Source organism: Ptychodera flava, chromosome 19 (genome assembly GCF_041260155.1).
Source record: "Ptychodera flava strain L36383 chromosome 19, AS_Pfla_20210202, whole genome shotgun sequence".
NCBI classification, from domain to species: domain Eukaryota; kingdom Metazoa; phylum Hemichordata; class Enteropneusta; family Ptychoderidae; genus Ptychodera; species Ptychodera flava.
In genome coordinates this window covers 15,212,724-15,228,371 of record NC_091946.1, presented here as the reverse complement: position 1 = coordinate 15,228,371, position 15,648 = coordinate 15,212,724, and the positions used below count along the sequence as shown (strand labels likewise).

Here is a 15,648-nt window from a genome sequence, read left to right as displayed (position 1 = left end):
TGGTATAAAGCAACACCAAATACAATATTTTTGTTTGTCGATTCACCTGTCGTCATATTTCTTGTATCGGACAAGTTCATCATTATCATTGAATGTCCTTTCCCGTCTACTTGATATATGGTCTTTATGGTCACCTTTGTGAAGGTTAATCAGACAGAAGGAGACGACCTCTCGAGAACGAGCGTACTTCATATCTGACCTACCAGCGTTTTACAGTTCGTGGAGGAAATCGAAACACGCATGCAAATCATAGCAAAAATTGAAAAGTGCAGAGCTGTGCAAACTTTATGCAAATGAGTTGATTCTGGATCGTTCTTAAACAGCGGTCGCGGTAGGAGATCGGCACAGCTCCTCCGGGAACTCAGAACCCCACACAGAAGATTCAACGTCAGGTAGGTAGACTATTGCCAGTTGCCCTAAACTGCTTCACTGACCAGCGGACGGTATGTACGCAGGAACCAAGAGAAACTGTCCACTTTGGAAAGTCTCTCGTTCGGAAATCCATTTTAGCGTTTGACTTTGGCTGATACATTTAAAAAACTAAGACTATTGCTCTTACACTAAAATATTCTTACACTAAAATATGTTAAAATCAAACTCATTTGAGGATTACATATTGTTTTGCTTTGTTTTGTTTCCAAATGATAGCACAGGGCTACGTCGTATGTAAATAGAAGATGCGCCATTGATCGGACGAGGTGTATGTTTAATAAGTACCGTTAATGCCTTGGATTGTACTTCAAAGTTCGCTTCCAGTAGGAATCACTTTGCTGACAGATTCTATAGCAAATGAAAATCACCGGATGGAATCTAAATTCCACAAGGATGATTAATTATACAGTGGGGGATTTTTCAAACCAATTTTGTTTCAACATTGTTTTTTCTTTCCCACGGTAGATCTTATTCTACACACCGTCAGCCGAGAAAATCCATCATGCGGGTGATATTGGTCCTCCTGTTGTCCCTGAGCATTCAACAATGTAAGAATAATTCAGTTGACTGTCGTCTTCTTTGGGATGTTTTTTCGAAGGCCGTTTATATTGGCTTTAACTTGAAATATTTGTACTAACATTCTTTTTTCCCCGTCACTCATTTACTAAGCTGAAAATATCGTTTTTGTCTAATTTCCAGGCTTGTGCGACAGAACCCCATATCATATACCTGCTCGCTGACGATTTAGGTAAGTTGAAATATTTCTTTTCAGACAAAAATTGAAACTTTGACGACCATTTGACTTGTAGTTTCAGCAGTCGCTTAATTATCTGTTTGTTTTTTCTCCCTTTTCTCCAAACTTTGTCATTTCTGTAACTTTTTATCCTGTCTCTTCTCTTTTGTGTGTCTTTCCATTTTGGGTAATCTTTGTGGTTTTCTCTATGTCGCTCTTTCCCTTTGTCATTATTTTGTTTTCCTCCCTCATCTCTGTCCGTCTGTCTGTCTATCTGCCGCTGTCGTAATCTGCCTGACTGTGTATCTTTGCCCATCTGTATTTTTGTCTCTGTTTGTCTGTCTGTCTGTCTGTCTGTCTGTCTGTGTCTGTCTCTACCCCTCTTTACTTCCCCAGACAGTCTCTGTCTGTTCTGCAGGAACTCACTCTTACTCTTCATGTCTATCTTTATGTCCTTACTATGTAGTAAATATTTATCATTGCCGAAACCCTGACCGATTGCAAAAACAAATTAAAAGGCGTGTTTTCCTCGATACTCTAGGATACAACGACGTGAGTTGGCAAGACAAAACCATCCAGACCCCAAACCTGCAAGCTCTTGCTGATAAAGGCGTCATCTTGAAAAATTTATACGGCATGTCCGCATGCAGTCCGTGAGTACAGATGGTTTGAGTTCATTTAAATTAATCTCTTTCTCACTGATCGAAACGAAGCTTTACAGGTACTCTGTAGATTTTAAAGATCTATGCATTCGATTAATTTGTAAAATATTCGGTACTTGCAAGATTTTGAAACACAGAATGGTCACGTAATATCTCAATTTTCATTTAGATATTGCACGTCCAACTTTTCATCAACATTTACTTATATAGTCCACACTTACATGGTACAGCATTGTTTTGATGGAAAATGCAGAACATCTAATGCAAGTCCGTGTTTATCGTCTTATTCCAGGACCCGTGCTTCATTGCTGACCGGAAAGTACGCTTCCAGCATTGGCGCACAGGTATCCACTTTCATTCATTACATTGCTTGTATATCTGACTCTTCTGTCACAACCAGATATTTTCTTTTCCCTTAATTCCCTGTATCACGATAAGCTTAGATACCGTCTAGCTTGAGCGGACTTGTGAAATATAACAGAAAAAAGGTTGTGTAAATTCTTGTTAGCTTTTCATAAAGTGTGTTCTTTTATGATTCAACATAGTAAACCTGAAGTCATATCATGAAACACATGAAAAACTAAATAGACCAGTGTTCTTTATATATCAAATGGTCTCATTACCTCGTCTTGCACTACCGAAAATATTGTCATATTGTCCTGTTGGTGATTCTGTTGTTCCGTCATGTTCGTGCAAAAAATGTTCTGAGGTGTCGCATTGAAAAGGACAAACGTCATTTGAAGTCAAAGATGTTCTTCAATACAGGACGGCTGCAAATATTATGACATTTCAACACACTATAAAATATAGGTTTGTGTTAAACGTGTCGAGAGAATGTAACAAAGTAAATTGGTAGTATTCTCAGTAAGGAGTCATCATCTGTACCTTATTTTCAACCCATCGATTGAACGTGTACACTTGGTTTATAGCATCTGGTATTCATGGGTAACGTCGCCCACGGTGTGCCCACAACCATACCATATTTGCCGAAGAGCCTGAAGGACAATGGTTATGCAACATATGGAGTCGGAAAGTATGTATCAGACTGAGTATTTTGAGAGTAGATATATCTATAAAGTTTTAGTCAACATTTTTAAAAATAAATCGTCTAATTTTTCTCAAGACGCTATCAATTCAGATAAGTGTTTACTGTCATGAATTAATATGCTACCTCAATTTTTGCTTTCCCGGTCTTTTGCACAAACTGTACAGAAAGTAGAATGCCATTCGCATTGCATTGCACCACTATTGCCTGACACTGTTAAAGAAAAAACTCGAATCTGTTGAGCTTTTCAGCCTCCTGCTCCTCGAAGCTTACCGGGTAATATCAAAGTAAATTAGCGCACCCTTGATTATATTACTGTCGTATTTTAAAAATGTCTTACCAAGACCGCTTTTCTAAACTTTGCTGAAATCTATCACCTTAACCCTTTAATTATTTATTTGTTGTTATATACAGTAGCATCCAAGCACTATTGAATACTTAAAGGCTATGATTCACAGGGGTTAGCTAGGTGTGCCATTTTCGTCTGTACACTGTACACGTGAAATAAATCTGATGAACATGACTCAAAGATATGCTATGACTTTTTGGTCTTAAATATACCCATAAATGACTTCTCTTTGCAAGATGGCATCAGGGATTCTGTAATGAGTCATTCATACCCACGGCAGAAATGCGTGGATTTGATCACTACTATGGATTCTACCAAGGAGGCGCTGACTACTATTCCCACACCACTTCAGAAGTCGGTAAGAACTAAGTTCTTGTATTCCATAAACAGACAGTTGGTGCTTATTTTTGTCTACAAAATTTTTAAGACGGCCGGCAATTGGGCGAGGAGAAAAAATCTCACCGAAGTTGGTCGACATTTTCGATTTCAATGAATGTTTATGACACCTTTCGTAGGCGCAAAGGGTAAATTGTGGATGTTTCTGATGTTCGACATAGGATCCCGCACGTGTCTGCAAAGCGCTAAGACGGGTTCATAGTCTTCCACCCCAGTGCACCGCCAGCCCTAAAGTGTGTCCGCGACAACTGAAAACTGCAATCTTAATGCACACGACGTGTAACATCGCATTCACCATAGGCAACAACTGTATGATGACGACCGCCATCACTCCGGTGCGCGTGCCACCATGTCGCCCTACGTCTTAAAACAGCCATTATTCTTAATATCCGTTTATGCCGTATCTAATACTGTCTTATTTTACAACTACAATCACCATAATATGTGGCCAGAACCATCTAGAGTATCACTGAATATTATTTGACAACTGTTAAACGAGTTGCTGTAGTGGTATTAAACATCTACCGACCGCCATCCTCACATTCAAAGTCTCGAAACTGCTTTCTCCAAAGGTCCAACGAGAAAGAACATTAAAATGTTCGGATTTGACTTGCACGATGATGGCGAACCAGTAGACAGTCCCTTAGATGCCTGTGTTTACACTTCCGTAAGTATCTAGACCTTTATTTAGTTCTTTTTTCGGGGAGTCGGCTCTTACTAATTAAAAACACTCTGCACTTCATGACTTCTTACATTTAATCCTCCAAAGCTTGCTTGTAAAGGGAAGCTCAAGGCGCTGATATCTTGGGAAGAAATTATGTGCGTTAAGGTAGAATGCGCCTCGGGGATAGATATTCGGACTCTCAAACTTTTATTTTTGTTCATTTTAAAGTTCTTGGTGCGTGAAACATTTTCGCTCTCTTAGTTTTCCGAAATCAAAAATATTATTTCCCCCATAGAGTTAACACAGGGATGGCGGCCATTTTGAATTTCAAATACTAGTATTGGTAAATCTTTGGTAACATGTTCATCTTGTACAAAAATTTGCACGGTGACCCCCGATTTTTATTATTGATTTTGAGAGCGAATCACTGAAAGATTCCTCCCCTTGGCGGCCATTCTGAATTTAAAATATTGGTCTACGTTTATGTATTTGTTTCTCTAAATACATTACCTTGCACGGTGACCCCCTGATTAATATTCTTGATTTTGCAATTGAAAAAGTTTCATTGAGGAAAGTTTGAGCAAAAGTCTAAATTTTCACTCTCGAGGTGCGTACTACTTTAATGTATGTCTTGTCAAACCATTAGGTACTCAGTCATAAATTATAATTCCTTCCCTCTTTGTGTGTACAGTCTTCATCCGGGTACTTGAACCACCATTACTAGTTTCTGACTGCCCTACTATTAATCTTGTATGTCATTCCACGTCTCCACGAGAACTTCTAAGTGAACTTTTTGTAACGAACCAAACATTTGTTCTTTACTTAATCATTTATTTATTTGTTTAATTTTTCTTTATTTAATCATTTAGGTATTGTTTGAGAGGGAGATGCTTGCGAATATCAACAATCATGATCCATCCATTCCCATGTTCCAGTACTGTGCCTTCCAGCTGCCACACGCCCCAAGAGACGTAAGAACTTTCCTTTGTTTTGCCACAAGTGAACAGACGCTTGTTATCAAGCTTGTTTGTTGAAATATACGGCGCCCTTCATATTCCATAAGCCTGGAATCAATGACCGAGGTCGGTATGAACTGTTTACAAATTTAAATCACATGGAGGGACCATGCAGGGACCGTTATCAATGAAGTTAAGGCTTCCTACACAGACGTTGAAGGGTTGCGGTCTTGTCTACATTTGATTTTGCATACTCACGCAAGTGACACTCTGCGACTCTCACCATTCATGTCCATGATATGTTTTACTTTCCGAACTCCAATTTTTTTAATCACGCTCACAAGATGGCATGTGACTCAAATCAGTTAGGGACTATGGAGGGCGCCTACACCTGGCTTGTTATCAAACCTAGTGATTCACTTGCATTTCCAACATCGGACAGTTAGAACATACTCAAATATACTGAAACACAAATGTTCGTCAATTCATATTCAAACATTTCTTTGCCCGTATCGTTTTATTTGAGCTAGGGTATGTAAAAAATGTTGTCATTCATATTGACAATTTTCATTTCAATTTATAACGCAGGTACCAAAGAAGTACTATGACATGTATCCGGATATTCTTGATGAAAACCGAAGGATTTACTACGGTACAAGTTTGATCGGTTTCATTCTTTGTTCTTTATCTGTGTAGTCTTTTCTTGGTGCTTCAACGATTTCCACTTCCGACTACGTCATTCATAAATGCCGCGCCTATTTTAGCTTTTGGTGCAAAGACGCATTTCATCCGACCAAAGTTCACTTTTTTACTCATTGGTCACATAGAAAAGATAGTCACATCCAACGTTTATGTACATATAATTATTATCTTATACAAATAAACCGTACACGACGGCCACAGTAATTCTCATTGATTGTCTGCCTCTCTTGTGGGTGAGCTTCAAGAATACACTACAGCTGCCTTTCCCCCTCTTGTTAAATATTGGAAACCTCTTTTGGTCGACCAAAATAAATAATAAATGAATAAATAAATAAATTGAGGGACAGATGATTCTGTAGAAGTGATAGAAGATAAAATAACATTTCATTTGTATTGCGCAGGACAAATTACCTACATGGATACGATCGTAGGCCACATTGTTGAGGCGCTGACTCAAAAGGGAATGTTGGACAACACTTTATTCATCTTCCATTCCGATGTAAGTCATCAAACATTGTTTCTCTCTTCTCACAAGCGCTCATTTCAAAGGACGGTCCACTTGTAATATCCTTTTAGTGATATTGTCCATTGTCATATACCCATGCCCATATTACTTCATCCCAGTGACCTTCACCGTAAAATATCAGCCGTGATATTTCACGATAAACGTCAGTTTATTGGTAAATAATATAAATAAACAAGGTGGCTGCCATTCCCCGACCACGAAGCGATGTTGCCGACGTAAAAAATTGAAGGGCTTCGAGGAACACGGGTATTTCTGGTTGCCAAATACAGAAATAACATGTTGAGTCTTGTAATGATTTCCCATGCTTTTCCTGTTAAAGTTCTCGTATATTTTTAGCCACGCTCTAGCAAACATTCTGCCGTTCGCACGGAGCCGGCGCTGTGCACGGTCTACCCCCGAACAGGTAGTGAGTGCGTGGCGTGACAGCGATGTCGCGCGCGCGACGACTGTTGACATGACAACTCTTAGGGTGAACAAACAAAATGGCTGCCCCTCTCCGCGCGAGCTCCGTGCCGCGATAAGGATAAAGCTGAGGATAAAGCTGAGGACAGTAATAGCATATTGCACCTTAAAAGGTTCCTTCTGTATGACGATTTTTGTATTCCGACCAAAGTTCACTTTCGTACTCAAAGGTCACATAGAAAAGATAGTCACATCCATAGTCACATGTGTCAGACACTCGACTTCGTCTCGTGTCTTACGCAGCACAATGATACTCATGCTGACACGACACAGGAACAGGCGATATTGGGTATTATATCATACCAGTATATTGATGGTACAAATACAGCGATCTGATTGGTCGAGAAGCGAAAAGAACCGTGGTATATTGGCGATATACCACGGCTGGCATGCGCACTAGCTCTCGGCTTGAGGAAAAGTCCTTTTATGACGTTCCATGCCAGAATTTCAATATACTGTTATGATATAATAGCAATAAATACACTCCGATGTTGAAAATTTAAAGGTCTCTACTCTCCTCGTATTCATGTACAATTTTCACAACCACTGGTCATCCCAATTGTTCTCCATGCCCCTCGTCAACGTATTGCCCCTCCTGACGATATCTGTGTCTGGTTCAAAATCGTTTAGAACGGAGGGGACACCAAAGAAGGATGCTCCAATCACCCATACAGAGGAAACAAGGGCACGTACTTCGACGGTGGGATAAGACTGCAAGGCTTTGTCTCCGGCTACGGCATAGAGAAAACGGGATACACCCATGAAGGGTAATGTCGTTTTTACCATTAAAATTAGTGTTGCTTAGGCCTAAGAGTATGTATGTATGTATGTATGTATGTATGTATGTATGTATGTATGTATGTATGTATGTATGTATGTATGTATGTATGTATGTATGTATGTATGTATGTATGTATGTATGTATGTATGTATGTATGTATGTATGTATGTGTGTGTATATGTATGTATGTATGTATGTATGTATGTATGTATGTACGTACATACATTCGTACGTACGTACGTACGAACGTACGCATGGACAGACGGAGGGAGGGAGGGACGGACGGGTGGAGGGACGGAGGGAGTGACGGACGGACTGATGGATGGTTGGATGAATGATATACACACTTTCTATCTATCTACCATATATCTTTGAATATTTCTTATCACATCACAATAACAAATAAATTTGGAACTTGTGGTAGTTTAAACAATTTATACACTTCAATGCATGCTATGAGTGTAGCCAATTGAGTTGTTACGTTGAATTTTATAGTACAGCTTATGCATGGTTGTAAACATATTGTTTTTGCGATGAAAATTTACATGGGTGACTTTGGTGCTTATCTGTATACGATGTCAGCAGTAGCAGTAATGAATACCAACTCAAACAGCAATAAAAATGTGTGTGCATTATAAAACATACGAAATTGTCTGTAAAATGGAGAGGGAGAGAAAAATCCGTCACAAATTGTGTCCTTCCCTTCTAATGCTGTGATACTTGATATACCGTATTAAAAACACCTGTTTTGACATTTCCGATTTGTTATTTCGATAATTTAAATCGCAATAATGCATAAGCCCTCACTCGTTAAAGACTGGAATAAAACAGAAGGGAGATGCAAGATGCAAGATATCAATCTTTTCGTAGGTTTTATGACAACGGCATCTGCTTTATATTCAATTAAGTCCTAAAATCTGTGGTTGATAATTCCCTGATCTTTCATCATGTACACTGCGTATCCCCTCTACACTCTACAAATAAAATGTAAGGTTATTAACAAAATACCGGGATTTATGTCCGAGTACATCGTGGTGCGGAGGTATCGTCCGAGACGCGTAGCATCGAGGACAACACCGTAGCGTACGAATAACCTTATTATTATACACCTTTTTAGTCCAATTTTACCTGAAAAAAGTCGAAATTTAAGCTTTTTTGGATGCTTCTCGCGCACAGCACTGAGCGATCGCGAGCAGACTGGGAACGCGTTCAGCGCATCCGCTAAGCCACAGAGAAACATAGACAGAGTCGCAACGGGTATTGTTTAAGGCGTGAAGCGGTTACGTAACCCATCCATGTTCGCCTCGCCTCAGGTTGCTCTCGCCGCTCTTTTCCGAAGAGTGCCGACCATGCATCCTTCGGTAATTTTCGGATTTTCGCCAATTGTTAAGCGAAAGTATGTTCGGCAAAGTTTGTGTTGTTGTTGTCGTGTGGTGCTGAGCGGAATTGACGTGCTGGCAAAAACAGGAGTGTTTTTGAGCTTCAGGAAAGTGAGTTTTACCGTTTTAAAAATTCCTTTCATATTTTTATGAATATATAATGAGTGTGTTTGAACCAAATTTGAAAGTCTTTTATCGATACTGTCTGGTTTTACTCAATGGCTTACGGTCAGTCATACCGTCTTTTACACGTGCGTCAAGGAAGGACATGTTTATGAAACTGCTGGCGTGTTATGTTTTGATTGGCGTGAAGCAGTGTTTCTGGCCTGAGAGCTCACAAAGTAACTATGGTTGCTACGCGACTGGCAGTACGATGCCATCTCGTCGTATTTTTCGCATCATCTCGTGTAATTATCAACCACAAACAAAGCCTCCAATAAGTTTAACACCTTTGAAGCTCATTTTAATATGAAAAGCCAATAGTCTACCGAGACGACCATGGAACAAAAGGGGGGCATGCAGCGTTTCCAGTCTGTCTATGCTATTTGTCTGTGGCTAAGCGCACAAACCGAAATTTGAACTTGCGCTGCGCATTGCACGTGGTAGAAATTTTACGTCAGCAGCATAATTTCACTCAAATTCACCGGTTTTGGACTACAATGATTTACTTTGTGAAGTACTGAATGTTAAGAAGTATTTATTTTTGTAAAAATGTAAAATCTTCTCTTCTTTTTCCTCGTGTTGACGTAAAGGTGTTTTGATGTCAAATAACGTCCAATAACACCTAAAGAAACTGTACTCCGCGTCAAAGTTATTGGACTCCGCGTCCTCTGATAACGAAACTTACTGTACGACGAAACTCCACAGGTTACAGACGTAGGTGTATAATAATTAAGCAATAAATCACACCCAGCGATGGTATACCACGAGATTTTGACCAGTTGACTTCATATATGCACTCGCTATCGCTCTTGCATATATGTCGTGAACTGGTCAAAATCTCGTGGTATACCATCGCTGGGTGTGCTTTATTGCTATTATATCATAACAGTAAGCTTATATTGAAATTCTAGCCTTGAACGTCATAAATGGTTTTTTGCTCAAGCTTAGAGCTCGCGCGCATGCCAGCCGTGGTATATCGCCAATATACCACGGTTCTTTTCGCGTCTCGACAAATCAGATCACTGTATTTGGGCCGTCAATATACTGGTATGATATAATAAGCAATAAAGTCAACTCATAATCAGTTCTCGGATATCAGTGTGACCCCATTTATTTGACCCGACGCTCACGCCCTTTGTCGTTCGTTTACGCACCCATTGTGATATCAGAATTTTAATACAAACAAAAAAACCCTGGCATTACTGGCGTATCCGAAAGGAGTGTGTAACAGGCCTGGTATTAATCATTACAACACGCGAAGAACTTCATGAAACAGTTGCGATAGCTGAAACGGAAATTTGCCACGTCGATACAGAAGGAACTGTATCTGAGTTGCCGGCAAGGCGCAAGATGAGCAACCCAATGAACAACGGTATGAAAATCTCACTCACTAGCAAATATGTACTGAGCATCTCCTTTCTGTTTTATTCAAACCTGGCGTCAGCTCCCATCAAACGAATGCGCACGCGCGCATCGGGTGAAACGAAAGGGGTCAAACCCATATTATATATGATAGCCGATTATGAGTTGACCTCATTGAATATTACATTTATAAAGTGCAGAAGGAATAAACGCAATAAACACGATGTTGTACTTACTCTGTGAATTTTCAACAAAAGATTTCAGATTTCAGATCACCTGGACGTGATTGGTTACTCCAAAACGACAACTTGACTTATTGAATTTTAAAGTTGGTTACATTGTCTTGAAATATACGAAAAGTGGGATATCTTGCATCTCCCTTTTGTTTTATTCAAGATAATACGGATTATTTTGTTTAAAATAATCGAAATTACAAAGCGAAAATGTCAAAACACGTGTTTTAGAATATGGTATTTCAAGTATCACAGCATCAGAAGGGTTGGACGCAACTTGTCGCGGATTGAGAAACACAAACCGGCTTGCAGAGTCGCTTTATTGAAATACACATTGTGTCTGTTTTTCAGCATGTTCCATGTCACTGATATGTATCCTACCCTCGTCGAAGGAGTTGTTGGAGGAGAAGTTTATGGTACGTATGTCCATCTTCTGGCGAACGTTGCGCACAAATGCTAGTGGGGATCTCTCATAACTTCAAGTAGCAGTCTTCCTGTATTTGCCGTCTATGTTTTCAATCCAGCCGCAAGTCTCACAAATCACTTCTAGATGCGCGCCAAAACGAAATTTCTACGGGTTAATAGTAATGGATGCCGGTGATCATGTAAAGTTGCAATCATCTGTTATGTGTGAACTGGTCGCAAACAAGATACAGTCATGGTTTCTTAGCAGCAGATAGATGTATGGAATTTTTTTTGAAATAGATGAGTTTTAAAAAGTTCAGTAAGCTTAATTGTGCCTCGGGGACATATTTGGACTCAGAAACCTCTACGATCCTTTTTAATACCATCACTTGTGGACGCCCATTTTGAAGCTTATTTTTACCGACTTTTTTGTGAAAATTGAAAATTATATATTTCCTCATGAGACACAGGGATAGCGGCCATTTTGAATTTTAAATGTCTTTAAAATTGTGGTTAACTGGTTTCTCTGATACAATCATAACGGAGAAGAGATTTTTATTTTAAGTTCGAAAGGGAATGGTTTCAAGTTTACTTATGGAAAGTTTTAGCGAACTTTAACTTTGTTTTTTGATTTCGAGGTGCGTACTATCTTATGGGTAAATTTCTAGAACGTCTTATCTAATCGATATTAATTGCAATACCTTAATGGCAGATATTGATGGCATGAATGTCTGGGAATCATTTTCGACGGGTGCAGAATCTCCTCGCACTGAATTCCTCATCGTTGTCGACACCGACTTTGCCGAATTGCCGAGAGATAGCTTTATGGGCGCCAACGTCAGTGCAATCAGGTAAGTCGTTCCGTCGGCCTGTCAAAGTAGGTGCACGATGATCACTTCTGTGCACATGAAGTTCGGAATTATAGCTGCAGGGTTCGGCTGTCGTGAGTGAAACAACCACCCGTTGATCCCTGTAATTCAACGTTGGACGCGAACAACTGCATGCATCGTTTAGTGCACAGTGGTAAATGCTCTGACAGGTTTCGGTAAGATTTGGTGCGAACCTGAATTAAGACAGATATATGGATCTACCATCAAGGTAGTATGGCTGTAATGTTCACGGTGAGAATAAACCATTTAATCTAAGCTAGTAAAAAAAAAACAATTTTGTGTTCTCACAAACATTTGATTGCCATTGATTGCAGGAGCTACTTCCTCCAACTAAGTTATCCCCAAAGCACTGTCGAAACCGTCTTTCAACCGCTTACATAGGGTAATATACATTTTCAAACTGCAACAAGCATTACGTGCTGGTTTATTCGATTTTAAGTCACTTCGCATCATATATGGCAATACTGCATAAAAAACATTAAAATCAGATACATCATCGTATAAGTCACAAAGACGTACTCAAAAGCTGATAAACCCGTTCTATTTCGCTTTTCAGAGTCGGTGACTACAAACTCATGGTAGGAGTCCCGTCTTTCTCGTACACACACAGAGACTGTAAGTATAAGAGAGAGAGAGAGAGAGAGAGAGAGAGAGAGAGAGAGAGAGAGAGAGAGAGAGAGAGAGAGAGAGAGAGAGAGAGAGTTCTGAATTGGGCGGTTGTGACGACAGGTCACCATAAAACAATATTTATTGATCACACGACATCTTTATGGCCATACATTTCCTGATTTTGTGTATTACTTCCACAGTCGGTTATTACCCACCACTCAACACCGAACATCAAACAGTAATACAGCCGCCCGAAGAAGACGAGGGGACGGACGTATTCCTGTACAACCTCGCAGGTCAGTTGATTATTTTGCTTAACTTACAAAGCACAGTGAAGTTAAACTCAAACCCGAAACAACTTCTCATTTCAAGATAGGTCTTCAATGGGTCGATGACGCAAGTATTATTGTTATACAAATATTTGCTTTCATTCCTAGATGACCCCTTTGAGGAAACGAATTTGGCCTGCGAAATGCCGGACAAAGTTGCTGAACTTCGCGAGAAACTTAAGCCATATGAAGCTATCGCATGGACCTACTGGCCTCCAGCGACGGACGCTGCCAATCCCGATAATTTCAACCATTTTTGGGACATCGGTTGGTGTTAAGCACTTGTCGTGGACCGGACACTGGACTGTTAGATGACGGGACACGAGAACCCAGATATGATAAACGAACATTTCAGATGATATGATTGATGTGCATGCTTGAAACTGTCTTCGCACACGGTCCCTCCGTGATTCGCACTGACTCCGTTTAGTGTAGAAGGTAGCTGTATAACACAGCTTACTGAAATAGCTCATCTATGTTTATGTTAAGGGTAGTGGTGATGGGTAGGGGTATTTAGAATTATAGGCAGTCTTCCACTCCACTGTCTTTGCTGTAAGAGATTGTGAAAGGCCGTCTAAATAAACTTCAACGTTCGCAGCGCACCTGTATTGTCAGACCCTTTGTCCACACACAGTTTCCCCGTGAGTGTATGGATGAATACATCCAGGGTGAGTTGAGGGACAATAATACATACCACATCTAACCTTTGAACGCTAATCTTTTGAAACATTATATTGTGACCCTATTCGCTCCACCATCACACCCCGGTACAAACAACGCGTATTTTGGTCCGGGAAGAAACTTTAGCACCGGGGATCCGTTCATTTTTGTAATCATATCGTAATCTCCAAGGTGATCTATCATTGGACACGACAATAAACAGCAATTAATCAGCATCTTACATAGAGCCACCTGTCCAATTTTATAAAGCTGATAATTTCCTGCGACGAGTTACTGACACTCTGCAACGAAACAACGCCACCCCTGGTTGTATCTTTCGACTTATGCTATGGTAATTTGACGCAGGTGTAAAACAAGTGCTTTGACATCTGGAGCACTAGTCTACCCACAGGCGACCCATTAAGTATTACTGAGTTTTTCACAGTTTTCTCTATCATTTTCTCTTCTTTCTTCATGCTCTGAATGATCGGAATAAATAAAATAAATGGTTTATATAACCTAACCTAGCCTCTGTGACTCTTTATTTATTTTACACTCCATTACAAGGACGTATATCTCTCATACACACATGTTGTGATTAATTAGTCAACACAACTAATTATGCTAATCCGTGGACTTATCAGGGATTTTACGGGTTAGTCAACATCGCGAAAGATAGGAATGGTTACTAAAACGGGAAGGTAAGAAGCTCTCCTGAAATGTGTCCAGAAATTACCAAATTGCGGCCGGTCATGACCATTTATCCAAAATCTACTGCAGCCAATGTATTTCGATGGCCGAGGAAAGCCAGCTACTCTAATTTCAAGCGTGTATATGGTCGCGAACAGTGCAAACCCTACCAGTGCCTTGCCTGCAGCTCATGGCATGAGGACGTCCGTAAAGCAGGAAGTCGGAAGTTGAAACCTTTGACCTTTACGTTGTTTAGATGTGGGCAAACTTGTAAACATATTTCCCAGGGACAAGTCTGATTTGACTAGGGTCAAGTTCGTGTGGTTAAGCGTGGTTCTCTCAATCGGGTGGTGTTGCTAAGGTTTTGTCTGCCCACCGTCCGTGGGTGAGGGACGGTGGTCTGCCTTTCAGTTAAGCTGTGCGTTCTCGATAATTTTGCTGCATTTTTTCTCACAAACATTGGAAATTCGTTTAAGATTTAAGAAACATTAATTTTTATATGAGGAATATTCTAGCTCGTATCCTCGAATTAAATCAGCCGATTTTCTTTGATACAGCTTTTTTATATGGTTTGGAGAACTCTTTGGGGCCAGGCGGCGTCAGATAACAAGTGGAATGAGACAACAACATTTCGTTCATGTAAGGAAATCATATAGCAAGTTCTTTTTGCGCTGTTGCAAATTCTACGAAATATTATGGTATCAAAGATGTTTTCCATGATAGTTTACAAGGTTTCTTTCTAAATTCGAGGAAATCATCAAGAATATCTAAAAAATACTACACGTAATTATGACTACATTTTGTATGTGTAGAGGTGTTGTTTACCGTTCCTAACGTATGTTCTACACGTACGCGACGTATGGTTATCACTGATCAGCTGAATTACGTGTAACTAAACTTCTCCATAACGATATGTTACCGGCAGACATGGAGATGATAGCGAGTAAATAGAAATGACGGTGACTGGTTTACAAAATTAATAGTGCTGGTAAAAATTCTCACAGGCTTCTTAAAGTAGTGGCCGACATCATCGGTGATGTCAGTTTGTGTTTCGATGTTGCGAGGTCACCGCTCAGGTGACTTTAGTGCCGGGCTGCACTGAGCCTCGTCAATGCTTGTACGCCAGAAAAAGAACGGTCTGCGAGTAGTCATGTCGGAAAAAGCTGGAAAAACGGCGATAGTTTGGTGATTTTTGAGCGGATTTCTGGTAGTGTTGGCAAT

General features: G+C 40.1%; 1 protein-coding gene across 1 annotated transcript; it reads left to right on the top strand.

Moving 5' to 3' along the window:
• The first annotated feature begins 252 nt into the window (after positions 1-252).
• On the top strand, positions 253-13,676 carry LOC139118669 (arylsulfatase B-like). Its single transcript, XM_070682086.1, has 17 exons — positions 253-392; positions 898-980; positions 1,132-1,180; positions 1,707-1,818; positions 2,120-2,171; positions 2,757-2,860; positions 3,458-3,579; positions 4,190-4,284; positions 5,151-5,252; positions 5,826-5,889; positions 6,341-6,438; positions 7,558-7,694; positions 11,196-11,260; positions 11,962-12,100; positions 12,696-12,754; positions 12,949-13,044; positions 13,186-13,676. The coding sequence occupies exons 4-17, from the start codon at positions 1,802-1,804 to the stop codon at positions 13,353-13,355; spliced, it is 1,320 nt and encodes a 439-aa protein (XP_070538187.1). The 5' UTR covers positions 253-392; positions 898-980; positions 1,132-1,180; positions 1,707-1,801; the 3' UTR covers positions 13,356-13,676.
• The last annotated feature ends 1,972 nt before the right edge of the window (positions 13,677-15,648 follow it).

Bases quoted from the DNA above. Each gene is read 5' to 3' on its own strand.
- LOC139118669 (XM_070682086.1), top strand. The intron at 5,253-5,825 runs GTAAGAACTTTC...TTTATAACGCAG, and splicing joins TGCCACACGCCCCAAGAGAC to GTACCAAAGAAGTACTATGA. The intron at 6,439-7,557 runs GTAAGTCATCAA...AAAATCGTTTAG, and splicing joins TATTCATCTTCCATTCCGAT to AACGGAGGGGACACCAAAGA.